At 47.1% G+C, this 27,486-nt stretch overlaps 1 protein-coding gene across 1 annotated transcript in view; it reads left to right on the plus strand.

Moving 5' to 3' along the window:
- LOC311522661 (uncharacterized protein) overlaps positions 1-26,821 on the plus strand; it is a 29,476-nt gene extending 2,655 nt beyond the window's left edge. The window contains exons 2-10 of the mRNA XM_084632120.1: positions 5,107-5,952; positions 7,927-8,003; positions 10,025-10,086; positions 11,063-11,286; positions 15,787-16,046; positions 19,770-19,895; positions 20,291-20,432; positions 25,512-25,553; positions 26,066-26,821. Coding sequence (XP_084488246.1) covers positions 5,107-5,952; positions 7,927-8,003; positions 10,025-10,086; positions 11,063-11,286; positions 15,787-16,046; positions 19,770-19,895; positions 20,291-20,432; positions 25,512-25,553; positions 26,066-26,361 — 2,075 coding nt within the window. The 3' untranslated portion in view covers positions 26,362-26,821. The remainder of the gene's footprint in view (positions 1-5,106; positions 5,953-7,926; positions 8,004-10,024; positions 10,087-11,062; positions 11,287-15,786; positions 16,047-19,769; positions 19,896-20,290; positions 20,433-25,511; positions 25,554-26,065) is intronic.
- Positions 26,822-27,486: the final 665 nt, after the last annotated feature.

The following is a 27,486-nucleotide window of genomic DNA, read 5'->3' on the forward strand; positions in this document are numbered from 1 at the left end:
TAACCCTTCATCTCCCCTTTTTTGTTTATTGATAGTTGGCCATCTCATGGTAGCCGCCAATTTGTTTTGTCATGCTATTTAACTCCCAGACAGACAAGGACATAACCTGGGGAGCTTTCCAGGGCAAAATTTTACAAAGTCTTAACAAGGAAGGAATACATTGTACACAGCAGCAACAAAAAATAAGCCCAATGATTACAAACACAAAATAACCCAAAGCTTAACATCTGCAATATAATCATCTAAAAGGGGTACACTTCTTTTACTACAATTGTAACCAGCAAAAGGCAATATAAGTGTCATTCTACTAAGACAGCAAAGGGTGCCATCACTTAAATTTGCAGGAATATAATTAAAGGTGCATGAACCACAAGTAAAAACCCATCCTGATGGTAGGATGATATGGCCATAATTATATAAAACATTAACAGCATGGGAACAATTTAAAAGGGATTGAGAAATTTTTTGACAGCCCAATGGCACCTTTGTACTAGTGCAGTTAACTACACGCGCACAGGTGACATTGTGAGCCCTGGCCGGGTACGGTGTGTGAAGGAATATAGCCGTGCGAGGCAGAGTATAGTTGGCCGGGCCCCAATTAGCCATGCTAGAGTACTGGGAGGAAAGATTAGCATAAGCAAAGAGCAGTATCTTATTCTCCTTCGGGCTTGTAACGGGGGAGGCGCTTCCGAGCCAACCCCTACAGGAAATAGCAGGCACAAAAGGCACACAATCATCACAGAATTAGCAGTGATTTGGGCGAGAATCGCCACAAACAAAGTCTTAGGAGTTTCTGGCTGCTGATCTGCTGCCAGTTTTCGTTGAGCCGTGGTGACCAATGCTTTTACTGCTCCCCCTGTCACGGGCTGGCTTGGGACGTTACGCCTCCTCCGTTTCCGTCCCGCCGTTGTCGACTCGGGGGGCAACGCGGTCTCCTCCAAGGTCAGCTGAAACTCTGGTATGGGATTCGACAGCCCCTGGTGCCATGCCATGTTGTTTAAGTGCTGGTCGCATGCACCGGGCTGGAACCCACAACGGTCCTGCAGGGAGAGACACAGCAGCATATCCCCGACCCCAAGTGATTAGAGGTGCTGGGCCCAGCCACTGTGGATCGGGCAGCTGACGGTAAAAGACACGCGGTCTTTCCAGTACCTCAGATTTGTGAAAATGCCGATCCGCAGGGGTCTGCTGATCTGCATTCAGTGTTAAATTATTTAAAGTAAACAAGAGAATATACATCTGTTGTTGAATGTCTCCTAAGGTTCGGAGACGCAGCTCCCCTTGTTTTAATTGTTTATCTAGCAAGGTTTTGAGTGTGCGATTGGCACGTTCAACAATGGCTTGGCCCGTGGAATTATAAGGGATTCCGTGTTTAAGACGGACGTCCCAGCGGGCACAAAAGGTGGAGAGGGCTGCAGAGCAGTAGGCTGGGGCATTATCTGTTTTAATTTGGCAAGGGCGACCCATAACAGAAAAGCAGGCCAGCAAATGGTGAATAACTTTGTTAGTGGCTTCCCCACGTTGTGGGGTTGCCCAAAGGAAGCCTGAATAAGTATCAACGGAAACATGTAAAAATGAATAGGGGCGGAATTGTGGTACATGAGTAACATCCATTTGCCACAGCTGATTTGCTGCGGTACCTCGGGGGTTAACGGCATAAAAAAAAGTAGGAGCAGCAGCAGCACAGTGGGGGCAGGAACGAACAATGGAACGTGCATGATCAGCAGGAATGTGAAACTGCCGGGCCAAAACAGAGGCAGACTGATGAAAAAAGGCATGGCTTTCAATGGGGTCAGAAAAAAGGGAATTTACCTGACCACGCAACGCGCAATCGGCGCGTGCATTGCCCTCAGTGAGTGGCCCAGGCAGAGGGGTATGACTGCGAATATGAGCAACAAAGTAAGGGAAATGACGAGTGGCAAGAAGGTGCTGTAAAGACAAAAACAGGCGAAGGAGGTCTGCATCAACCTGAGGGGTAATGAGGGCAAGGGGTAAATGATCAATTACCTGATAAACATAATGGGTATCCACAATTAAATTAAAGGGACAATCAGCAAAAAGTTGAAAGGCCAAAATAACAGCAGCTAATTCTGAACGCTGTGCAGAACGCTGAGGCAGTGTAAAACGAGAATGCCAACGAGGGGCGGACTGACATTGTCAGAGCAACAAGTGGAGAAGACGCGCTGTGAGACGGCGAGTGAGACAACGTCGATCCAAAGCCTCCTCCGCCCCGAGTTCGATCCTCGGCAGCTGGCACCTGATAGGGGACTAAAATCAATTGTGCAATTGACCGTCCACGCGGGAGCGACTGTGGAAGATGAGTCCACACCTGAACCTTAATAATGCCAGTGTAATCAGCATCAATGACCCCTGGAATGACAAAAAAGCCCTGTTTCCCAGCATGTGAGCGAGGGAGAACAAGACCTACAAAGCCGGCAGGGAGAGGTCCCATCACCTGTGTAGGTATGGCACAGACCTCCCCTGGCAGCTGAAAGTCAGTGTCCTCCTGCATGATCAAATCAAGCCCTGCACTTCCAGCAGTCACTGCCCTCATAGAGTCTACGGATTCCAAGGCAGAGGAGCGATTGCCTGAGTAGGAAACACCCCCGTTTGGCCCTGGGTTCGGGGGGGACCCGTTGCGCGGTTTTCCGACCCGCTACGACACTGATTAGCCCAGTGATAACCTTTCCCACACTTGGGGCACTTCTTTGAGGGTCGGGCTGGTGCCTTGGATGAGCGGCACTCCCGCTGAAAATGACCCTCCTTTCCACAGCGGTAACAGCGCTTCCCCTCCTTCCCAGTTTTTCTGAGGGCGGCAGCCAGAACTCCAGCCTTGTGGGCTTGTGTGCCAATGTTCTGGCACGCCCGCAGCATGTCTGAGAGCTCTAAAATACCAGAGACTTGTGCTGCCTGGAGAGCACGGCGGCAATCCTCATTTGCATTTTCAACTGCCAATTTTAACAGGAGCTCGTGAGCTGCCTCAGTGTTATCCACCTGTCGGAGGATAGCCTCCTGCAATCTGTTGGTAAAATCCAAAAAGGACTCTAAGGCACCCTGACGGATACTGACAAAGCTTTTGGTAGGCTTGCCTGAATCCGGGACCTTCTTGAAAGCATGCTGGGCACAGGTGGAGATAATGGGGAAGACGGCCTGAGGGAGTTGAGACTGCATCCCAATAGTAGCAAACTGGCCCTCCCCTGCCAAATGCTCATAAATGATACCTTGCTCTCTATATACCTGGGCTTGGCGTTCTGCCATCTGCCGATACTCACTAAGCCAAATAACATACTGACTGGGTGACAACATCATGCGCAGCAGCGTTTTCCAAACCTCAGGGATTAGGGAGTACCCAGCACCCATCCCTTCAATGAGACCACGCACAAAGGTGCTAGTCAGGCCAAATTCACGAATTGCTTTCTTTACCTCTCTAACCACCGAGTATGGCAGAGTGGTCCAGGTGCCCACGGGGTTGCCCTGGTCATCATTCTGCCAGGTCACCGGGCAAACGGAGACCAGATCAGCCAGCTCCTCTGCTGTAAGATCTGATCGAGCTTTCGCTGCGTGAACCATTTGTTGCACCAGCGAAAGCTTCTGAGCAGATGCAGATGACTCTCCGGGGGGCCCCATGGGGGGAGGGTGATCACACACCGGCTCCGGTGGGGAAGGCCAGGGAGGCAGTGGTAATAGAGGCACTGGGGGCGAAGCAGGGGGAGGGATGGCTGCAGGAGCGGACGGGGGTGGCAGGATCGGCAGCTCCTCTGTTGGGGCTGGAGAGGGCCTTTCCGAGGCGACACGCTGTGTCGCATCGCCAGGAGGGGGGATGGCTGCAGGGGCGGACGGGGGCGGTGAGAGCACCAGCCTCGCGAGGGAGGGTCTGTCCGAGGTGACACGCTGTACCACGTCGCGGCAGAGGTGCCAGGCATGTAAAGCCTGCACGGGTGCCCGAGGCTCTTTGTGCAATGTCTGGCCCAATCGCTCCCAGTCCGCTAACTTAAGGCTTCCAGCTTCAGGATACCACGGGCACTTGGCACGCACCTCCTGTAGCAGGAGAGTGAGTTCTCGAGCCGGGCAGTCATGCTGAGCCTTACGCAGCAAATACTGCAGCTCATTACGGTGTTGCACTTGCAAAGCAGAGAGGGAGCTTCCCATACTTACCACAATGAAAAATACTCACCGGGATCCACGAAGCGGATGAGTGACGCGTCTGAAACCCTTGCCGGGCGAGGTGAGTGCTGAGGGCCCCACGTTGGGCGCCAGTTGTTGCGGTTCAGTGATGAGACAGAACACAGCTTTATGCAAGCAAACAGGCTGGTCAGCGGAGATGGGCTGTTCTGCCCCCCCGCCTTCCACCTTCTCCTTTTATTATATTTCTCCCCCTAAGCATTACACACTGCTACACAAAGGAATGTATGACGTTGATTCATATGCTTAGTTACCATCCTCTATCTACTACAATCCGGGTTCTCAGGCCTTGAGCCCAGGCTAAAGAAACCTCCCACAGTTGCTGTCCAAACAATCAAGTTCTCAGGGTTCATATCTAGCCCTTGTCCTTGGATAGAGCAATGTGAGCATTGCTCCTAGGAAACAGTCAGGGTGTGCCCCGCCTGCTTCCAGGTGGAATAGCTAGACATTAACCCTTCAGGCTCCACTTCCCAGATGCTGGATATCACCTGATCAAAAGCAGAAGTTAATCCTGACCCTGGAAATACAGTGTTTCCCCAAGCAACACCCCCACCCCAAAAAAGAAAAGAAAAACACCTTCCCTGTAAGACAGGGGCTTGTGATGCCTTTGATATCATTTGGACATAGAACATAGCCGTGAGTGGGGAATTCCGGCTTGGCAGTACATTACTGCCATATTGCAAAGGTGTAAATGACAACACAAAATGCAGGGCAGTGGAGAATCAGGCCTGCTGTTATTTCGATTCTGCCATAGGTGTGTGTGAAGTTTTACACACAAGCCCCCTGCTCCAAAGACTTTACATCTAAACAGGCAATGGGCAGATGCTGACTAGAGTTCATAAGCTTTACTGAAAGAGTGTGTTTTATGGTGGGAGTTGAGAGAAGGAAATGCATGAGTTGCAGATTGTTGTCTTCTTATTCCAGCAGGTGCCCACACGGTGAGTGAGAGACATGGGGAAGTCACTCCCTACAAAAGGCATTCCAGAGAACGGAAAGGGGAAAATTCTACCTACGAGGAGAGACCTCACAAATGTCCCATCTGTGGGAAAGGATTCAATCGGAAATTAAACCTTATTCGGCATCAGAGAATCCACACAGGAGAGAAACCCTACAAATGTGGTGAATGTGGGAAGAGCTTCCATGACAGCTCCAACCTCGCTCGACATGAGGGACTCCACCTGGGACTGAAGCCTTACAAGTGTCCTGAGTGTGGGAAGAGCTTCAGTGTGAAATCAAACCTCAACCGCCATCAAAGAATCCACACAGGAGAGAAGCCCTATGATTGCCCCAAATGTGGGAAGAGCTTCAATGACAGCTCTAACCTCGCTCGCCATCAGAGAATCCACACGGGAGAGAAGCCCTATAATTGCCCCAAATGTGGGAAGAGCTTCAGTGTCAGCTCTAACCTCGCTCGCCATCAGAGAATCCACACTAGAGAGAAACCCTACAAATGTGGTGAATGTGAGGAGAGCTTCAGTGACAGATCCAACCTCGCTCGCCATCAGAGAATCCACACAGGAGAAAAGCCCTATATATGCTCCAAATGTGGGAAGAGCTTCCATGACAGCTCCAACCTCGCTCGCCATGAGGGACTCCACCTGGGACTGAAGCCTTACAAGTGTCCTGAGTGTGGGAAGAGCTTCAGTGTGAAATCAAACCTCAACCGCCATCAAAGAATCCACACAGGAGAGAAGCCCTATGATTGCCCCACATGTGGGAAAAGCTTCAGCGACAGCTCTAATCTTGCAAAACATGAGAGAATCCACAAGAGTAAGAAACCTTTATATATGGGACCCGACTGGAAATTTTCCATCAGAATTATTTATGATTTTGCAGAAACTTCATTTTCTGTTGAAAAGTTTCCATGGGAAACATTTTGAATTTCCTGATATGTTTTGATTTTTCCATTGGGAAAATTGAAACAAAATATTTTGGTTTGGCTGGACCTGAATCAATATATTTTGGTTTGTAGAAATGACCCAAAATGTTTTGAGTCAGTTCAACATGAAGCTGTATTTCCTGGTTGTAGCACATTACCTTAGTGGTAGCTCGGGCCCCCATTCATACTATGGTTTGGGCTCCCTGGCCAGACTACATCTACCATGATGCCACACCATCTTCCTGCTTATCCTGCAGCTTGCTGCATTATGGGAGTCACATGGCTGCTGCATCATTCCAGATGTAGCCTGCTTAGGGATCCCAACCCAAAGGGGAAAATGAGGACATTAGATAACTAGCTTTAATGAAGCGGTGCACCACTCCAGGGAAATGCAGTTTGACATTGAACTGACTCCAAACAAAGTGTTTTGGGTCAATTCAACAAAACAATATCAAACATTTTGATTCGAGAACATTCAAATGTTTAGTTTCAGTTGAAAATTCCAAAATAAAACATTTCACCTGTTCTGAATCAAAATTTTCAGAATTTTTTTTGACAAATAGATTCCTTACTAGGCATATTAATACAGAACTTTGAGTAATTCATTTAAACTACAATACAGAAACATATTTCCCACACCCCTCAGAAGCAGTGCAAAGGCTTGGGAGAGTCAGGGGTAAAGGAGGAGCTGAGGGAGAGGGAAGGAGCCTGGGAGTGAATCTGGAGGGTTGTTGGGTGTGGATGGGAGAAGTATGGAACAGTTTCATTTTGGGGTGGGGGAGATTGTTAAGGAGTTGGGGAGCCTCCCTCATGCAGACCCTGGCTGACCCCGAGCCTCTCCCATTCAGTCAGGCACATCTGCCATTGTCCCTTTGTATCCCTGCACCCCCCATTCCCTTGGGGCCCTGGCGTTCTCTACCTCCTGTTCCCATGTGGCCTGGAGACCCCCTGCCATTCAGCCCCTGTCTCGGTGCTGTCACCCACTAGCTCCTGAGTCCATGCCCCAGTCTGTTCCCCCCACTAACCCTTCTGAACCCCAGTATGTGACACCCTCCCACACACACTTTGCTTCCCAACCTGGCTGCAGGGGCAGGCTGCTCTAAGGAATGCAGCCAGCTGATCTGGCAGCACAGCGACCTCTGGTGGGCAAAAGGCAGAACTTCTTGAGCAGAATGTATTTTCTGTGGATAAAACTTCTGCAGCAGTCATGAATTCCGTGCATGCACAGTGGCACAGAATTCCTCCACGAGTAATATTATAGTTGTGATCAATATGGGATTAGCTTCCATCTGAGCTGAAATAAAAAAGGTCTCAAGTGTCTCATGCCATCACAGATTTAGCCATTATTTTAACACTAGTCACCCTTGCCCATCTGTCTGTCTATGTGTGTGTGTGTATAATATGCTACTACACGGACTGGGCTGGTGAAATGGGCTTTAACTCACCTCTTAAATACTTTTCATGGCCTCATAAGACTTCCAGACATGGAGATTGGGAACTGAATTGCAGAAGTCAATTCCAGTGACCCAGGACCATTATTATGGTTGGTGATGTCGGCGCATCCCCCATGCTCTGTGTATGTTCCCCAGGATCAGACAGTGTGAGACAAGCTTGCTGAGCAGAAACTGGCATTGGAGACAGGGGGAAGTAGAAGGGCGAGGGATCAGTTGTGGAATGGGAAGGACCAGAGGAGGGGTAACTATGGAGTGATGGGTAACATTGTTGTGGTGCTAACCTCGGTTTTTAGGCATCTAAGAGTGTAAGGATTCTGTTGTGCCTGGCCTGCCCCCACACATCTCTCCAGAGCTAGGGACAGTCTTGCCTTCAGGGTGTATTGCCTTGACCTAATACATTCCCTTCTGCAGGAGTGAGAAGCAGGAGTGAAGATGCCACTTCAGACTGCTGGGGAAAGGACAAATGTGACTTCTGTCGCAGAGAGAAGGTAGGGGATTGTGTTTGTTCTCTGTGTGTTCTGTCCCCACCATTGTGGTGGGCACTATCTCACACTCTCAGTGTGTCTATGCTATGTGGATGTCCCCAGATGGGACATTGTTTAACTCAGAGGAAACTATGTTGCCTGTGTTTATATGCTGGGGACAAGGGATGAGGAAATAGAAGAATAATCTGAGAGGTTACAAATGATTTAGCTGCGCTTCTCCTCAAGACTATGTAAAAATGGCCCTTTCTTCCTTGAAAGGGCAGGTCCCCATGTGTCTCAAAACCAGAACTGCCGACTCGTGTAGCAACGAGTTTTTGCTCTTGTTATCCTGTAAAGTCAATACAGTGAAAAGAGAGCAAGAAGGAGTCTATCCTCAAGAGAACTGACATGAAATTGTTATTAAATCGCCAATCAGTGAAACCCCACAGAAAATTCCCCAGACAAAAACTGCATTAGGATGGAATTAATGTTAAGTATGTGTCAGTAATTTAAGGGTAAAAAAAACCCAAACAGACATGTAACTATTCCAAAGCCAAGCACTGCAAACCCAGGGCATTCAGAGTTAAGGTTATATCTACAAGAAAGCCAAATATATTAAGATTTGGAAATGCACAGTTAAGGCACCCAAATAATTTTAACTGTGCCCTGGAGTGATGCCACACAATACCAATACAATTGTGATTAGTTAAACAGAGTTTATATTTCTAGATTAAATCTAATTGATTTTAAAGACACATTTTCTTACTGCAGATCGCTGCCACCATCTTCTATAAGGACAGCTTGTCTCCATTCCCACTGGGAACAATGGAAGGTGGTGGCTATCTTAAAAGAGGGTGTCTTTGCTCAAGGACAATCCATAGCCTCTGTCAAGGTTCCTTCCCCACTTTGAACTCTAGGATACAAATGTGGGGACCTGCATGAAAACCTCCTAAACTTACTTTTACCAGCTTAGGTTAAAACTTCCCCAAGGTACAAACTATTTTACCCCTTGCCCTTGGTTTTCCACTGCCACCACCAAACATTTCTCTGGGTTCCTGAGAAAATGTTGTTTGGAAACATCTTTCCCCCCAAAAATCCTCCCAACCCTTGCACCCCACTTCTGGGGAAGGTTTGGTAAAAATCCTCACCAATTTGCATAGGTGACCACAGACCCAAACCCTTGGATCTTAGAACAATGAAAAAAGCATTCAGTTCTTGAAAAGAAACATTTTAATAGAAGAAACAGTAAAAAGAACAGGACCACCCCTGTAAGATCAGGATGGTAAATACCTTACAGGGTAATTAGATTCAAAACATAGAGAATCCCTCTAGGCAAAACCTTCGGTTACAAAAAGACACACAGACAGGAATATTCATTCTATTCAGCACAACTTATTATCTTAGCCATTTCAAGAAATCAGAATCTAACACATACCTAGCTAGATTACTTACTAAGTTCTAAGACTCCATTCCTGTTCTGTCCCTGACAAAAGCCTCACCCAGACAGACACAGACCCTTTGATGTTCTCCCTCCTCCCAGCTTTTGAAAGTATCTTGTCTCCTCATTGGTCATTTTGGTCAGGTGCCAGCGAGGTTACCTTTAGCTTCTTAACCCTTTACAGGTGAAAGGATTTTTCCTCTGGCCAGGAGGGATTTTAAAGGTGTGTACCCTTCCCTTTATATTTATGGCAGCCTCTCATTGAGAACAGGGGGAGGAGGGGAGGAAACAAGAATGAAGCCTATAGTCCGATGAAAAGTCAGGGGGCCAACTGCCTCCAGTGCCCCATAGCAAATGCTGATCCTGATAGACAGGAAGGTGCAGTACTTGGTAGCAGCACTTTGAATGGACTGGAGGGAATGACCTTACAGCAATCAAGATGCAAGATGATCCAAGCTTAGAAGAGAGTTTTGGTAGCATGGGCAGGTCGCATGCTGAAGGTTTTGTACAGGACTCCATATCTAGCTAACAAGTTCTTCCTGTCACAAGAACTATCCAGCTGAAAATCCTTATTGGAGTCAAGTTAATACAAATGTCTTTGTTTTAGGGTTTTGCAGAAGTACAACCAGAGATTTTGCCAGGCCCAGAGGAGAATCAGAAAACGTACAGGTCAGAGCTTGGGGACATTATTTAAGTGGAGCTGATCGTGACACCTAGAATTAAGGTTGCCTGACACTCTCCATTGTGAGACCCTGTTTTCAGTTGCTTAGAATTTTGCCAAAGTTTAAACTGAAGGATACATTTTGGGGAAAAATTTCAGCTAAATGGTTCAGTTGTTTCTGAAAATAAAAGTAGGGGGAAATGTTGTTTAGCCCATGCTGAAAAATTCTTACAACTGTTTCCTTGAGAAGCTCTAGCACCTCCATGCTTTAGAGCAGGGACTTGAAATTTGGAAAGGGGTTTTTGCTGTTCCTTTGAAAACCCACCTAAATTTGGCCCAAGTTACAAGCACATGCTCTCTGGGGGGAGGGTCTGTTTAGATTTATAGAAACTTTAGGAGATATTTCAAACCCATAACACACTAAAGACTGTCAAATTGGTCATGGAAGCATTACTATGTTTAGCTGTACATTGTCTAGATCTGATTCTGCCATTGGACTTGTTAGACGCTAAAATCAGTGTCTTTTCTAAGTTAAGTTTTAGACAATCAGTGTAGGAGGGTCTAGTGGGTAGGACTGGAGGGGGAGTCCTATGCTCTGTCCCTGGCTCTGGGGTTTAGGGTCTAGTGGTTATAGCAGAGGGCTGGGAGTTGGGACTCCTGCGTTCTATACCCAGCAATGTGACTTTTTGGTAAGTCACCTTTCTCTCAAATAAAAATTCAGTGTGTGTGGAGCATTACAGTGCATAAGCCCTGTACTCATACTGGGGGCACCTCAGTTGGATAGCAAAATAAATATTTCTTTAAAAAAAAAATAGGGCAAATAGCCCCTTTTATCCTGTCCCCTCACAACCACTCACTCTGCGGGGCCTGTAGTCTCTGTGCCTCTGTTTCCCAGCCCATCACACCATGGGAATGATAAAACTGATGGGCACTTTGCATTTAGTGTTGTTTAACCCTCTTCTTCCCTCTCCCTTTGATGTGCAGGGTTCACTTCCTCCAGGCAGGCTCCTTCAGATGCTCTGAAACTGAACTGGGGTTCGAGGTGAGGGCAGCCGTGACTGTCCAATACAAATATGAATCCTGGCATTGTCATCAGACTGAACTGGAAATGCAGCAGTGGATGATCGCCGGCCCTTTGTTCAACATCCGGGCGGAACCGGCCGGGGCTGTGGCAGCCGTTCACCTCCCGCACTTCATGTGCCTCGCAGGTATGGCAGACAAATGATGACTATAAAAGCTCTATAAACCCATCGATCTCTGTGATCTTGTAACAAACCATGGCTGCAAACGCTCACAAACACCGTAAGTATCAGCAGAGACTGAATCCAAGATTTCCAGCACCTGAGGGAAAAAGAACCTAGGGCAAGAGTCAAAGAGCTGAAGGACTGAGTCCTTTGGTTCTTGGTAAATAACAAGCTACTGTAGTTGCTGGGTCCAACATGATCATGGAGTCATGATCACATGCACTAAAGCCGTGTCTGACACTTCACAAAGAATTGGATGAGGTGGTTCGATTTAGCTCTGTTGTTATGGACTGTACTGTGCTCCCATTTACCAGGAGTTAGTGTATATGGACTGTCACCAATATGGTCTGTGCTATGCCTTGGCCTGTAAACTGTCCCTTAGAGGAACCCCGTCAGTGTGCCAGACCCCCAGGGCTCATACTTTTCCAAAAGAGTAGGCCATGGGGCCCCAGTGCCTCCAAAACTGGGCCTCTGGGCTCCAGCCCTCCTGTTCCTCACTGTGAGCTCTGCCTGGCGAGTCCCACTGAGGTAGACACCTGTTCAGGGACCTTTACCCTCTTCAGGGACCAGTGCATGTCAGCAAGTATCTGCAGTGACACTAGGCAGCCTGTTCACAACAGAGTAGGTTGAAATAGTCCAGTGGAACACAGCATGGGGAAGTCCTTGAGTACAGAGTTGCAAAAGTGAAGACATAGTCCAAACTGGCCAAAGCCAGGGCTGCCCTTTGAGCTGTGGTGCTGCAGGAACCATCTTCACTTCCTTTCCCCGTCTATGTTCCTTTGTCTCAGCCCAGGTGAGTGCTGCTGGGTCCCTGAGCCCTGCTCTTTGCACAGGTACGTGACTCCTCTGTCCACTGTCCTCAGCTGCAACAAAACCCCAAGTTCACATCTTCCACCTGCTTGAACCTAAGTGTTAATCGTTCAGTCACTGTGGTTCCCCTTGGCTTTCCAGATCCTTGCCTGATATGTGACTGTTCCAGCCAGTCCTGATGGCTCATTCATACCACCCCAGACAGCTACATGACACAAACACCTCATGTCTCCTGCTCTGCCCCAGGAGGAACGTTTTAACACTCTGCACCCACTGGGTAGCAATGCCACGCCAAATAGTTTGATTATCACACTATGTCATTCATAAAAATATTAAAGGCAATTCCCACTCACATCACATGGACCATACTGCGTAAGTAAGTGGCTGCTTGGATGTGAGAAAGCACTACTGAAAAAAAGAAAAAGCTGGATAATGCCAACTAGCAGGGAGTTTTCAGATTACTCCAGACTTCTCTGCACTAAGTGCTGCTAGAAACCATGGCTTGAGAAGACTTGAACTCTCAACATCTGCCCCATTGCTCAGCAGGCATGGTCTGCCCAAGCTCTGACCCTGTTGCTGTTTCCTAGGCTGTTTCCTACCTTTCTGTGCTGGCCATCTTCTGTGTTCCCCTGGAACTTTCTCTGCTCCCCATGTCTCCCCTCTCAGCTTATTGCCAGAGTCTGTAGTCCCAGGTCTACTCTCCCCCGAGAACTCCTCATACCTGGCCAGATCCGCTCCTGCCTACAGACTGACTGCAGAGCTCCTCCCTACAGCCCTCCTCTGTCTTCATAGGCCTCTCCCAGCTCCTCCCCAGCTTGGCTTCATCAACCATGAGGCCTCTTCAGAGTCCCTGGCTCTCCTTCTGGTGCAGCCTGTAAGGTTAATTGCCCTGTTTGACCTGTGTGGGCCTTGTGTGGGGTGGACATCGCACCACAGTGTCCAACATACTCAGCCTGAGGGCTGCATCCGTTATCTGAAGACTGTCAAAGGGCCATTCCCCTTGGTTTAGAGTGTGCCAGCCTGGCTCTTCTCTGGCTCTGCCTGAGGCTGCCACAGCCCGGCAGGGAAGCAGGCAATGGAGCAGCCAGAGCTACTCTCGCCTCCCACTGCTGCCGTGCACAGGGTGCGACTCAGGGTTCACATTTTCACTTCATAATCAGACATACCGCTTTCTTCACAGCACCGTCGCCCTCGATGGCCACAATTCCGAGCCTCTAGGGCAGTGGTGGACAACCTGCGGTCCGCGGGCCGCATTTGGCCCATCAGGGTAATCTGATTGTGGGCCGCGAGACATTTTGCTGGCGTTGACCGTCCACAGGCACGGCCCCACCCCCCGCAGCTCCCAGTGGCTGCGGTTCACCAATCCCGGCCAATGGGAGCTGTGGGAAGCAGCAGCCAGCAGGTCCCTGCGGCCCCTTCACCTGCAGGAACCGCTTCCCGTGCTCCGATTGGCCGGGATTGGTGAACTGCAGCCATGGGGAGCTGAGGTGATGATGTTCCCCATCACTCTGATGGGCTCAGCTCTCAGAGTGAGGGTGTGTGAGACATGCATAACTGCCTCCCCATAAATGGTGGTTTTCTGTACCACCCCCAAGAAGAGGTCCTGAGGCTGCTCGGTAACCACCACACCCCTCTTCTGGGTGTTTCCAGACACTGCACTGCACCCTGTGCCCTGCTGCCTGCACATGTGCAGAGATGCAGATAAGCCCCACAAATTACTTCCTGCTCCCCATGTTTGTGGACTTCACCCACCCCCACCCCCAATCTGCAGTGTAAAAGCCTGGGGCTACCTTTGCAGAGGCAGAGCCTCACTGAATTATCCTTCAGAGAACTGTAGCCAGCTGGGTGTCTGGTGGGAGCAGTTCTCTCTCCTCTGCTTTTAAGAACTTGAGAGTTAGAGAGCACAATGGAAATGTTTAAATTTAAGGGGGGCAACCAACTAACTGATGTGCGGAGGGCTAGACTGCTGGGGTTGGAGGGGGATAGTTAATTAAGGGAGGTGAACGCGTGGGTTCCAAAGGCTGTATCTTCTGCTCTCAAAGTCATTGATCTCTCTCTTAAAAGTGGGAGTCAGAATCCCCGAATGGCATTTATTTCCTGTTTGTGTCTTTGCTCTTTACACAACATTAAGAATATAAGGAAACCACATGGGCACAGCTGGGTTTGTTTGGATACAGCTTGGCTATAACTGGGTTTTATCCCTTTAAATAGTTGGAGAGCCAACCCCCTGGCCTCCACTCTTCTAATGCAGAAGTCACCAGAACCTAACACAGCAACAGAGTGTCCAGTGAGCGTATGCAGCTAGGCTCTGTCTGTTTATATAAATAACTATACAAAGCCCAGCTGTGTGTATGCACTGCACACACTGTTACTGTGTCCGGTTCTGGTTGCTTCGGCAAAAGAAGAGAGGAGGCAAACTGTGCGGCTCGCGGATGGTTTAAAGCAGGGGTGGGCAAACTTTTTGGCCCGAGGGCCACATCGGGGTTGCAAAACTGTATGGAGAGCCGGGTAGGGAAATCTGTGCCCCCGAAAGAGCCTGGCCCCCACTCCCATCCGACCCCTCCCTCTTCTGGTCCCCTGACTGCCCCTCTCAGAACCCCCGACCCATCCAACCCTGCTCCCCTGCTCCTTGTCCCTGGATTGCCCCCTCCTGGGACCCCCACCCCTAACCGCCCCATGGGACCCCATCCCCTATCCAGTCCCTTCTTCTCCCTGTCCCCTGACTGTCCCCCAGCCCCTATCGACTCCCGCACCCCCGACAGACCCCCCAGGACTCCCATGCCCTATCCAACCGCTCCCTGTTCCCTGACTGCCCCCCGGGGGGCTCCCTACCCAACCCCTGCACCGCTGCGCCAATAGGAATTGGGTAGCATCTCTTTAAACCAGAGGTGGGCAAACTATGGCCCACGGACCACATCTGGCCCATGGGACCATCCTGCCTGGCCCTTGAGCTCCTGGCCGGGGAGGCTAGCCTCCAGCCCCTCCCCTGCTGTTCCCCCTCCCCCTTACCATGCTGCTCAGAGCGGCAGGAGCTCGCAGCCCTGCCGCCCACGTGGCAGCCTGGCTGCGGGGCAGGGGAAACAGCAGGGGAGGGGCTGGGGGCTAGCCTCCCCGGCCAGGAGCTCAAGGGCCGTACTTTGCCCACCTCTGGTTTAAAGAGATGTTACCCAATTCTTATTCACTACCCCTGTTAAAAAAAAATGCAGGGCATGGACTTATCGAGGGCCAGATCATGGAGTTACCAGCCCTGAATAAAAGGGCAGTGTGTCATTGTGCTGCCCCAGGGCAAAATCAGGAACCAGCCTGGGTCTCAGTCACTGTTCAGTCCCTCTCCTCCCCCCTTGCTCCATGGTGGGCAGAAGGGGGGAAGTACTGTACTTGGTGTACTCCTTTAAGCCAGCTGACCCGGCCATCAGCAGCTCAGTCCCCTCCTGGAAAGGCAGTGGAGGCCCTTTACAATATGTTTGATTGTAATAACTATGCACCAATGAGTAGTTATACAACAGACAAGAGTCCTGACTCCTAGTCTCCGGCTCCCTTCCCCCACATAACTGAGAAGAGAGCCTAGGATTTCGTCCCTTGCTCTAAGCCTTGGGCAGTGCTGTCATGTAACAGGTCAAACAGAACCTCATTCAATTTGACATCCATTTGCAGGGGGAGAGGCTGACGTCTCTCAGATGCGAATCGCCCATTTAGTTGATGGGAGGATGATACTGGAGGAGCCAACGCGAGTGATGCCTTCCCACGCCATGCTGGAGAACCCCAGCTTCTCCTGGTGGGGAGCTATTTTCAAAAAAGGAATATCTCTGTTATCTAGTCCAATCCACAGTGTCACACTGCTCTACCGGGCACTCAGGGCTGAAAATATAACTCTCCACCTCTACTTGATACCTGACATCCTTGCATTGAAAAAGGTAACTGAGACTCAACAAGAGTGAGCCAGATTCACCATTTACCGTACAGCACATAACCTGGAATAACTCAGAACGTCCTGTAACATGCACGGTTGTGAGATAGCTGCACAAAGAGAAGGGTAGCCAAGGTTGTTTCTAAATTCCATGTGATTCTATACGCTTTTTACTCTCTGAAATATGATATTCTACCTAAGAAGTGATATGGGTGGACTGTTAAAGGTGACCTGTGAGGGATTTTTTTTTAAATTTAGGGGGGCAGGGGGAGGTGTTTAATGACATATAAAGAATTCTTATAAGACCATTTACTATCAATTTTTTTCCTGTTTGTTTTAAAACTTACAAATTTCAGAAATGTCAAGTCTGGTCTTCACTGGTTTTGCTGGAGGATCACTGGGAGGTTTAAGCTGTGCTTGTGGTTAGCTGCTACGATCTTAAGTGAAAAGAGGAGTGTGTTGAATCTTTAACACAGGAAAAAAAGGAGGACTTGTGGCACCTTAGAGACTAACCAATTTTATTTCAGCATACGCTTTCGTGAGCTACAGCTCACTTCATCGGATGCATTCAGTGGATGCATCCGATGAAGTGAGCTGTAGCTCACGAAAGCTCATGCTCAAATAAATTGGTTAGTCTCTAAGGTGCCACAAGTACTCCTTTTCTTTTTGCGGATACAGACTAACACGGCTGCTACTCTGAAACCGTTAACACAGGGTTACTAAAAAAATTAGTCGTTCAAAGTAAACCTTTTTATTTATTTATTTTTTTAAAAAATGTATCTGGGTAAATTTTTTGTCAACAGCTCAACTTTCACGCTGATGTCATCACCTACACTTGCTGTCCAGTCATCACAGAATAAAAAACCCAAACAAATAGAATTTTAAATAAACCACTTCAGGCCTTTGTTAGTAATCATAAAGGAGGGGGGGAAGGCAAAAAATAGAGCTATTTTCCCCCCCTCCATTTGCAGGTCACCTTGAATAAAAAAATGGAATGAATGAATTATCCCTGCAGACCTTGTATTCCAATAACACTAAAATGTTTAAAGTTAGAACTTCAAAAATGGCTTGTTTTGTACATATTGATTCTTAAACATCAGTCCCATTTTGAAATAATTTTTTTCACTCGTTTAGAGCTGTAATGTTTCAATCTGACACATTCACATATGCTTTAGAATTTTTCTGTCTTCTTACTTCAGGAGGGCATATTAAGGGCACCTCAGATTAAGACCAGACAGCATAATCAAAGGAATGAAAGTTGAGGATAACAAACTGAAAGACAGGAGCCTATAGCTGGTATTGTGCTGTTCATAACTGAAGAACAGACAGAGACAACTCTTTCCTGGAATTTGAGATCTATCTTACACCTTTAATGTAACATCCAGCTGTAAAATAATTAGGGAAAAATCAGATGACGTCATATCTGTTGGAGATTTGCGGGTTCATTCTCTAACCAGAATTTTAGCTGGAAAGGGGAAAAAATTAAGATGATGTAAACCCCAAAGGAGTAAGGACTGGGGGTAAAGTTTTCAGAAGCACCCAAGAGGCTTAGGAATTGTCGTAGGGTCCCCATCTCAGAGCACCCCCTCATGGCATAGGTTGGTCCTGCAGGCACCCCACCTCAGTTTCCCCTTCTCAGAATACTTCTCAAGCATTCTCTGAGGCTAGTAACACCCACGGCACGGGGCAACTTATTAATATGAATGCCTCAAATCACAAAATAAAGTTCAATGCCATTGGTTCCAGCTCTACCACCTTCTGCGACTCCAGGCTCTTTATGAATCTACACCTTCCTTCAGACTGGAGGGCTCTCACTCTTACCCCAGGAATCCCATGCTAGAGTCTGAAGGGCCCAAACAAAGGGCTAACACAAACAATGCCTGCCCACCCTGGCCCTATAGAAAGTACCCATTCCTCCTGGGTTCTCTCCCAGGTCACTTCTCCTTATGCAGAATGGTGGCAAAAGTGGGAGCTCCCCTGGGCCTTCCTCTGGCTTGAGTCTCCACCACTCAGAGCTCACTACTTCTGGTCGGCCTCCCTCCTTCCTGGCTCCCAAGCCTCCCGCTCTATCACCTGACCCCAGGTGCTTACCAACCACTAATCAGGCCTAGCCAGGGCGTTCCTGTTCAGTCATGGGAGAACTGAGACTCTCCTTAATGGAGCTTTGTCCCCCTGTGACAGGAACCTGCGTCCCACTTGCAAAAAGACCAGGCTTACGGCCAGATTTACAAAAGTCACCTAAAGATGCAGATAGGTGCCTAACTCACTTAGGTGCCTTGTGGGATTTATCAAAGTGCCTAACTCCCATTGACTTTCATAGATTCCAAGGCCAGAAGGTACCATTGTGATAATCTAGTCTGACCACCAGTACAACACAGGCCAGAGAACTTCCCCAGAATAATTCCTGGTTGAACCAGAGCACATCTTTAAAAAAACAAACAAACAAACAAACAAACACCCAATCTTGAACGAAAAATGCCCTGTGATGGAGAATCTATCACAACCCTTGCTAAATTGTTCCAGTGGTTAAATATCTCTCACTGGTAAAAATGTACACCTTATTTCCAGTCTGAATTTGTCTAGTTTCAACTTCCAGCCAGTGGATCATATCAGACCTTTGTCTGCTAGACTGAAGATTAACTCCATAGCAGTAAAGAGCCTAACCTGCTTTGACCCTTTTGAAAGTCCCACCTGGCACTTTTGTCTAGGCACCTAAACACCTGTGTAAATTTGGCCCTAACTGCCCAACTCACTCTTGAAAATGACTCCTCGGTCACCTAGGTGCTTGTCAAAAGTTTGCCCTCATTTAAATTTTCTATGGATGCAGACATTAACTGAACAAAGAAGCAGTTGGGCAGATGGGAACAGATCCATCTCTTTGTATCAGGGAGAGCAAACATAACTAGGCTTGGGAGGATTAGATTTTTATCAGTATATATGTCAGTAAACGTTGATTTCACCATATAAACACAAACTGACAAAAAATGCTTCCATTGAGGATAATCAAAAATTACAGATAGGCAAAGTAAGAGAAATGCTGATTCTGAATTTTTCAGAGTTTGATTTGAGGCTATTGACTTCGTATATTTGGACATGTGAGGTGAACACTTTGTGTTTTACCACTTACAAAGCTTTACATTTTTGAAAATCAGCCTCTACTGTCATTAAATAATTATTGTCTGGCCAGCCCCGTCATTGCCCAATGTCCCCATAATGTCCCACAACCGTGAAACTTTAAGTAGATAAAAATAGAAAAAAAATGCTTAAAAATAAATATTGATATTATTTGTCAAAATTAAAAAATGAATTTTGCCAAGCCTAATTAGAAATAAGGCTATGAATTGGTCATGATTTTAAGAGATGTCTGCTTTGGTTCAACCCCAGGCAGCAGGGCTGGGCCTTGGTATTGGGCATCAGCTCCATTTCCGTGATTTATTGTTTATTGCCCACGTCCTGTCTGAGACTTTTAATAAAAATACCTGTGCCAAAATTCTAGCCTTAATTATAAACAATTAACATTGTACCAAGATTGCTCCTCAGTGGCCATTCTCATGGCACTGTTTTCCCTTGTCGTCATAACAATAGGTTCCTCTTTCCGAGGACTGCTGTGTAGAGGAAAATGGGAATCAGGACCCTGCACTCTCCTGCCCCTGTGGTAGTCCCTACACAATGTGTCTTCTGTGGCCCTGTCTGCCTGTATCTCAGAAATGACTCTGCTTGTTCTTTACAGGTAATTGATGATAATGAAAGGAGGTACAAATCAATACGTGTGCGCAAACCTCCTAAAACCAAGCCATTGACCTATGGCTCCTATTATACTGTATCCAGCACATCAAGGGTAGAGATAACACCTGAGGTGAGTGGAAAATTATCTTCTGTGCTTCAATGAAGGCCTAAAAATATCAGGGCCCCCTCCTAAAGTCATCATTGCAACTTAGTCATGGCACTAGGGGGTGCTGTGCTGCAGGGAGCAGGGTGGGAGGTATAGTAGGGGGCGCGCTCCCCTCACAGTCCGTGCTGGCCCCAGTGCCCCTGTATAGGGCTGCTGGATATGGTGCTCAAGGAATTTTGCAGCAACATTTGGACACGCTGGAGGAGAGAGGTGAGGAAGTTTCGATAATCAAGGCAAGAGATGACTGAAGCTTGGAGCTAGGTTCTACTGGTAACTGGGATATCCTTTGCACTGTTGATTCCCAGCTCTGCTGGCTCTGGCAGGGTCACCCCTAATGGAGCACCTTGTCTTCACTGCAGGAGCTGGAGTTCTGTTATGTAGATCCCCAGGATGAACATCCATACATGGAGATTTACACCCAGGGCTTTGTGGACAGACTGGACCTCAGCTTGGTGAAGCAAAGTGATAGGCAACTGATCTGGAATGCCTTTTTGAGACCAGGTAGGTTCAGCTCAGCAGAAGATCTTGGCAGGGGTGAGAGGTTTGTATAAGACAACCCTTCTTGGCACTTTCTGATGATGGTCAGTGCAAAACTCAGGTGCAGACCAAGGCGGGGGGCGGGGAGGGGAGGTGCATCCCAGCCGTGTCCTATTGTGATGGACTTGGAGCTGCCTTGTAATATTGTATTGATACAGTATGGTGGCTTGGTTATTGTGGTGTTTGCTGAAACCATATATTGACTTAAAGTATCAGAGGGGTAGCCGTGTTAGTCTGTATCCATAAAAACAACGAGGAGTCTGGTGGCACCTTTAAGACTAACAAATTTATTTTAAAAACCCACATGCTTCTGAAGAAGTGGGTTTTTTAACCACGAATAAATCTGTTAGTCTTTAAGGTGCCACCTGACTCCTCCTCATTGTTTTTATATATTGACTTAGTTTATCCAGGAAAGGCACTCAGGTAGAGGAGGATGGCTCCTGAAAACTACTTCTCAGCAAACACTTAACGACTTCAAAGGCACAACTGTTAGCTTCGATAATACTGGCTATGTCAAGAGCTGAGCCTATCAGACCAGATTACACAGAATAGCCTTTGCCCTGCAAAGAGAGGAGAACACAGACCCTGGAAGGTTCAAAGAGAGACATTCTCTCAGGCGGAGAGTGAGAGGTAAACAGAGACCCCAGGGTCTGCTGGGGTTGTCTGGAGAAGTTAGGCCTGCCTAGGTAACCATTATGGGTAAGTAGGACTCTAGGTAAAAGACAGAGACAATGTGGGTGAGGTAATATCTACTGTTGGACCAACTTGTCTTGTTGAAAGAGACATGCTTCTGAGGTAAAATAGACATGCCGGTAGGCTACATGTAGTTTTAAAATCCTTTTCAGTGAAGCTTTCGTTCCTACTAAATAAACAAACAGTACTTTTGTTTTAAGAAAACAACAAGGAGTCTGGTAGCATCTTAAAGACTAACAGATTTATTTGGGCATAAGCTTTCGTGGGTAAAAAAACACTTTTTTACTCACGAAAGCTTATGCCCAAATAAATCTGTTAGTCTTTAAGGTGCCACCGGACTCTGCATTGTTTTTGTGGATGCAGACGAACACAGCTACCCCTCTAATACTTGTTTTAAGAAGACTCTCTGGTCGCTGTAAACCATGAGTCATAGGCTCCTGAAGGGAAGCCCAACAGGGCAATAATGGTGGAGACATAGGGTGCTGTAGCCCAGGGCCTGGCCTAAGTGTGGAAGGATCACATGATTCCATCCCAAGAAAGGTGAAGGCACGAGCCCTAAGAAGGATGCACTGAGCAGCCAGAAAGGGGACAGAGGTGCAGCTAGCCCTGAAACTGTGACTTCTACAAACCTAAAGGAACAGGAGCTAGCGTTTAGGTGAGAGAGGTGCTCTGTTTTGAGCAGCCAGTTGCACAATATCAAAGTTTATAAATTTTGTCCTGGACCATTTCCAGAGAAATCTTGAGAAGCTCAGGCATCCTGTTGAAAAGCTCTGGAAAAGCTTTAAAATCATCCAGTCGTTGCTACTGACAAGACAACTGCCGCTTCTGGGGATGATCATAAAAATGCAGGGCTGGAAGGAACCTTGAGAAGTGATAACGTCCAGCCCCCCTGCACTGAAACAGGGCCCAGGAATCCTAGACCATCCCTGACAGGTTCATCCAACCTGTTCTTAAAAACGTCCAATGACGGGGATTCCACAACCTCCCTCGGAAGCCTATCCTAGAGCTTAACTACCCTTAGAGTTAGAATTTGTTTCCTCATATCTAACCTAAATCTGCCTTACTGCAGATTAAGCCCATTACTTCTTGTCCTACCTTCAGTGGACATGGAGAACAATTGATCCCTGACCGCTTAATAACAGCCTCTAACATATTTCAAGACTATCAGTCCCCCCACCTCCTTTTCTCAAGACTAGACGTGCCCAGTTTGTTTTAACCTTTCCTAACAGCTCAGGTTTTCTAAACCTTTTCTCATTTTTGTTGCTCTCCTTTGGACTCTTTTCAATTTGTTCACATATTTTCTAAAGTGCAGCACCCAGAATTGGACACAGGGCTCCAGCGGAGGCCTCACAAGGCCAAGTAGAGTGGGACAATTACCTCCTGTATCTTACAGATGGCATTCTGGTTAATATGCCCCGGCATGCTTTTTTGCAACTGCACCACATTGTTGACTCAAATTCAATTTGTAAGAACTTAAGAATGGTCCATCTAGCCCAATATTCTGTCTTCAGACCATGGCTAGTGCCAGATGTTTCAGAGGGAATAAACAGAACAGCAATTATCAGGTGATCCATCCCCTGTTGTCCAGTCCCAGCATCTGGCAGTCAGAGGCTTAGGGACACCCAGTCACATCCCTGACCATCTTGGCTAATAACCATTGATAAACCTATCCTCCATGAACTTATCAAATTCTTTTTTGAACCCAGTTATAGTTTTGGCCTTCACAACATCACAGGGAAACAAGTTCCACGAGTTGACTGTGCGTTGTATGAAGAAGTACTTCCTTTTGTTTGTTTTAAACCTGCTATTAATTTCATTGGGTGACTCCTGGTTCTTGTGTTATGTGAAGGGGTAAAAAAAAACTTCCTTATTCACTTTCTCCACAATATTTATAATTTTATAGACCTCTATCATATCCCCCCTTAGTCGTCTCTTTTCTAAGATGAGTAATTCCAGTCTTTTTAATCTCCCCTCAGATGGAAGCTGTTCCATACCCCTAATCATTTTTGTTGCCCTTCTCTGTACTTTTTCCAATTCTAATATGTCTTTTTTGAGATGGGGTGACCAGAACTGCATGCAGTGCTCCAGGTGTTGGCATAATGTGGATTTATATAGTGGCATTATGATATTTTCTGTCTTCTTTTCTCTCCCTCTTCTAATGGTTCCTAACATTCTGTTTGCTTTTTTGACTGCCTCTGCACATTGAGCAGATGTTTTCAGAGAACTCTCCACAAGGAATCCCTGATCTCTTTCTTGGGTGAAAAGAAGTAATTGAGAGCCCATCACTTTGTTTGTGTAATTGGAATTATGTTTTCCAATGTGCATTACTTTGCTTTTATCAACACTGAATTTCATCTGCCATTTTGTTGTTTTCATCTGCCTTCCACACAGTTTGATGAGATCCCTTTGTAATTTTTTGCAGCGACCTTTGGACTCCCTGAATAATTTTGGATCATTTGCAAACTTTGCCACCTCACTGTTTACCCCTTTTTCCAGATCATTTATGAATATGTTGAATAGCATTGGTCCCAGTACAGATCCCAGGGGGACACCACTATTTACCTCTCTCCATTCTGAAAACTGACCATTTATACCTACACTTTGTTTCCTATCCTTTAACCAGTTTACTGATCCATGTTATCCCATGACGGCTTACTCTGCTTAAGAGCCTTTGGTGAGGGAACTTGTCAAAGGCTTTCTGAAAATCTAAGTACACTATATCCACTGGATCCCCCTTGTCCACTTGCTTTTTGCCCCCTCAAAGAATTTTAGTAGAGTGGTGAGGCATGATATCTCTTTACAAAAACCATGTTGACTGTTCCTCAACAAATCGTGTTCATCTGTGTGTCTGATAATTCTGTTCTTTACTGTAGTTTCAACCAATTTGCTTGGTATTGAAGATATTCATCCATCTGACTCCTACGTGCTAACACCATACAAATACTAAAATGGGGGAAATACACTGAAATTGGGTGTCCCCGCAAGGCATTACTATGTTTGTGGTACAATGGATTTCACACATCATTACTAAAACGTACTGTGGTGCTGAGTGATGCTAATGGCTGCCATCAGGGGTGCAGGACCACCAGAGACCACTGGGGGCAGCTAAGCATTTGCCTTCTTACCTAACAGCAGGAGCAATTGAGAATGTTTTGTAGTGCAGACAGGAGCTTGCAGGGCAAACCCATTATTATTCGTTGTGTTGCCTGAGATCCACAGTCATGGCCCAGAACCCAATTGTGCTAGGTGCAGTACATTAATTTATAGGTGTATTAAGGAAGTGCCGAGGAGTCCTATTCAGGGACCAGGACTGCACTGTGCTAGGTGTTGTCCCTGTCCCAAAGTGCTGACCCTCTGAGCTGGAAGCCGACCTGGTGCTGGATGTTCAGGGGTCGCAGTGAGTTAGCCATTGGAGAGGCAGTTGCTGGGTGACCCTGTAAAGAAGCAGAGGCAGACGAGCCAGCTGCTTATTGGGCACCAGGCTGAGTGTCTGGCTGGGGATGTCTGCTAAAGCCCATGAATTGTACGTTTCTCCTACTGGTCAGGGAAGCAGGATGCGGTGTCTGTTTCTGGGAATAAAGAGATGACAGGAAAAATAAACCGGACTTCTATCACTGATCACTCAACCAAACTGAAACTACCCTGCAGGGCCCAAAATTACAGCTTTCTGCTCAGCCAAAGGAGCAACAGTATTACATACATTTACAATGCACTGAGCTTATCATCCTGGACTGGGCATTTGACGTATCAATAATAATAACCAGATGCTAAGTGCCTGAAGCAATAGCTGTGTGTGCTTGTCATCTTGAGATCACTTATTGCTGTTTTAATTACAATACATTCGTTGTTACAGTGGGTTTGTTCGTAGATTTCTTGAAAAAGTAGTAAGGAAAAAGATTTTTAAAACCCGAGCCTAGCGGACACCTTGGGCACAGTTAGTGGTGACATAAGTGCTGTTGTACAGAGACATGTCACTGGGTGCACACGGCAACTTGCACTCACCAGATGCCAGATCAGTGTGTGTGAGAGTGTGTGTTAAGTGTGTAAATTTCTGCTATTTGATGTTCTGTGGGGGGGGACACAGAGCAGCGGTCTAAGAACACAGGCATTGCCACGCCCATTGAGTCTGATATCTGGGTGCAGTCTCTGACAGTGGCCGGTAACAGATCCTTCAGGGGAATCTGAATAACTCATTAACTGGTATATCATTCTGTCAACTCTAAAGATAATCACACTGCCATGGCTTAGCCAATCAGATCTGCAAGTGGCCTGTGTGGTGTGAGGCGAGCAGAGTAAACAGAAAATTATGATAAAAAGTTTGTTTCTCTCTTCTTCCCTCCTCCCTTCCAGGTGACATTGAGCACCGTTCACCATTAACAGAACACCACACAGGTCAGTTCATCTCCCCTGATATACAGAGACCTTATTTTAGTAGGACAGAAATTACAGAAGAAAAAAGACATACCCACCCCCCATACTGTAACCACTAGGCAGTAGTTCTGCTCTGATCCAGGATTCTAATTCAGAGCAGATGCAGGGAGTGGGTGGATATCCAGTTGGGGGGAGGGGGGATTCTGACAGGAAAGAAGAGAGGCTTGGACATTGGAAGGTATTCCAGCGAGGAGGGGAAGACGGTCAAGGTAACTGAGTTAGGGAGGTATCTGTGGGAGGGGACAGCAGCGGCATGGGGAGGGGTGAGCAAAGGGGAGCCACACAGACTTGACCGGTGGCAGTGAGACACCGAGTGCAGAGCAGAAAGCACTGGGATTGAGGGGAGATACCAAGGATTACTGGTAGAAGAGGGAGATGCAGGATGGGAGGGAGAGAGCCGGGGAGGAAAGAGAGCGGGGAATGGTACCTGGGTGGGGAGTGGCTGGACCATACTTTGCTGGCCCATGTTCTAGGAGGTGGCACAGGGAAGACAATGAGAGATCACCTCCTGGACATCCTGAAAAACCTCCGAAAGGTAGAGCTGAAGGAGTTCAAGAGCAAACTGACTGACATTGAGCTGGAGGAGGGATACAACCATATACATCAATGTGACCTAGAGAAAGCAGACCCTGTGGAGATCACCGACCTACTGATCAGTCACTATAAAGAGCACTATGGGGTGAAGGTGACCATGATGGTGCTGAACGCCATCAACCAGAGAGACCTGGCAGAGAGACTTCACAAGGCAACAAGGGCTGGTCAGGAATGAGCCAGTGGGGGGAGATCAGCCTCCTCTCTACAGGGGATCCCACTGTGTCTCCATCTCTGCATCCTCCCTTGTCATAAATATAGGGGAAGGGTAGCAACCTTTATGTATGCACAAGCATAAAATCCCTCCTTGTCAGCTATACTGAATTGCCTTACCTGTAAGGGGTTAAACAGTTCAAATAACCGAGTTGGCACCTGACAAGAAGGACCAGTGAGGAAAGAAGGTACTTTCAAATCCAGGGGGAAAGGATTTGTTTGTTGGTCTCTTTTGTTGTTCGCTCTCCGGACGGAGGGAGAAGCCAAGCAAGTACAACATCTCTTGAAAATATACCTGTAATAATCCATCTAAAACCACAGAAATTGTAAGTAGGGCAAGGAAATGCATTAGGTTATCTTTTATTTTGGCTTGTGAATTTTCCTATGCTAAGAGGTAGTTTTATTCCTGTTTTTGTAACTGTGAAGCTGAGCCTAGAGGGGAATCCTCTGTGTTTAAAATTTTTTTATTACCCTGTAAAGTTACCTTCCATCCTGATTTTGCAGGTGTGAGTCTTTTATTTTTTTCTTTATAAATAAAGTTCTTCTTTTAAAAACCTGATTGATTTCAGTGTCCTGAAGACAAAGGGTCTGGTCTGGGCTCACATTGTTAAGGCAATTGGTTGGTATATTATTCTCAAGCCTCCACAGGAAAGGGGTGAAGGAGCGTTGGGGGGATAGGGATTCCAAGTGACCATTCCCTGAATTTTTATGTAAATCACTTGGTGGTGGCAGCAATACCGTCCAAGGGCAAGGAAAGGAATTTGTGCCTTGGAGAAGTTTTAACCTAAGCTCGTAGAATATAAGCTTAGGGTGTCTTTCATGTGTGTCCCCCCATCTGTACCCCAGAGTTCAGAGTGTGGGGGGGAACCCTGACATTCCTGCTCTCCCCATTCTAAACACAGTCCCAGCCAGGATCAGAGGATAAATTCCTCTCTCTTCATAAATTGGAGCCCCTGGGAACTGGCTACAAACCCAATTCCTTTCTGAGTTCACATTTTTCTGACCCTTCAGGCTCAGGTTTCACTTTAACACCCTGCAGAGCTACTAGTGGAATGATAAATAGAGATAAAATGTATTCAGGTAGGGAGAG

This window comes from Lepidochelys olivacea, assembly GCF_965140295.1.
Source record: "Lepidochelys olivacea isolate rLepOli2 genome assembly, chromosome: 6".
NCBI classification, from domain to species: domain Eukaryota; kingdom Metazoa; phylum Chordata; order Testudines; family Cheloniidae; genus Lepidochelys; species Lepidochelys olivacea.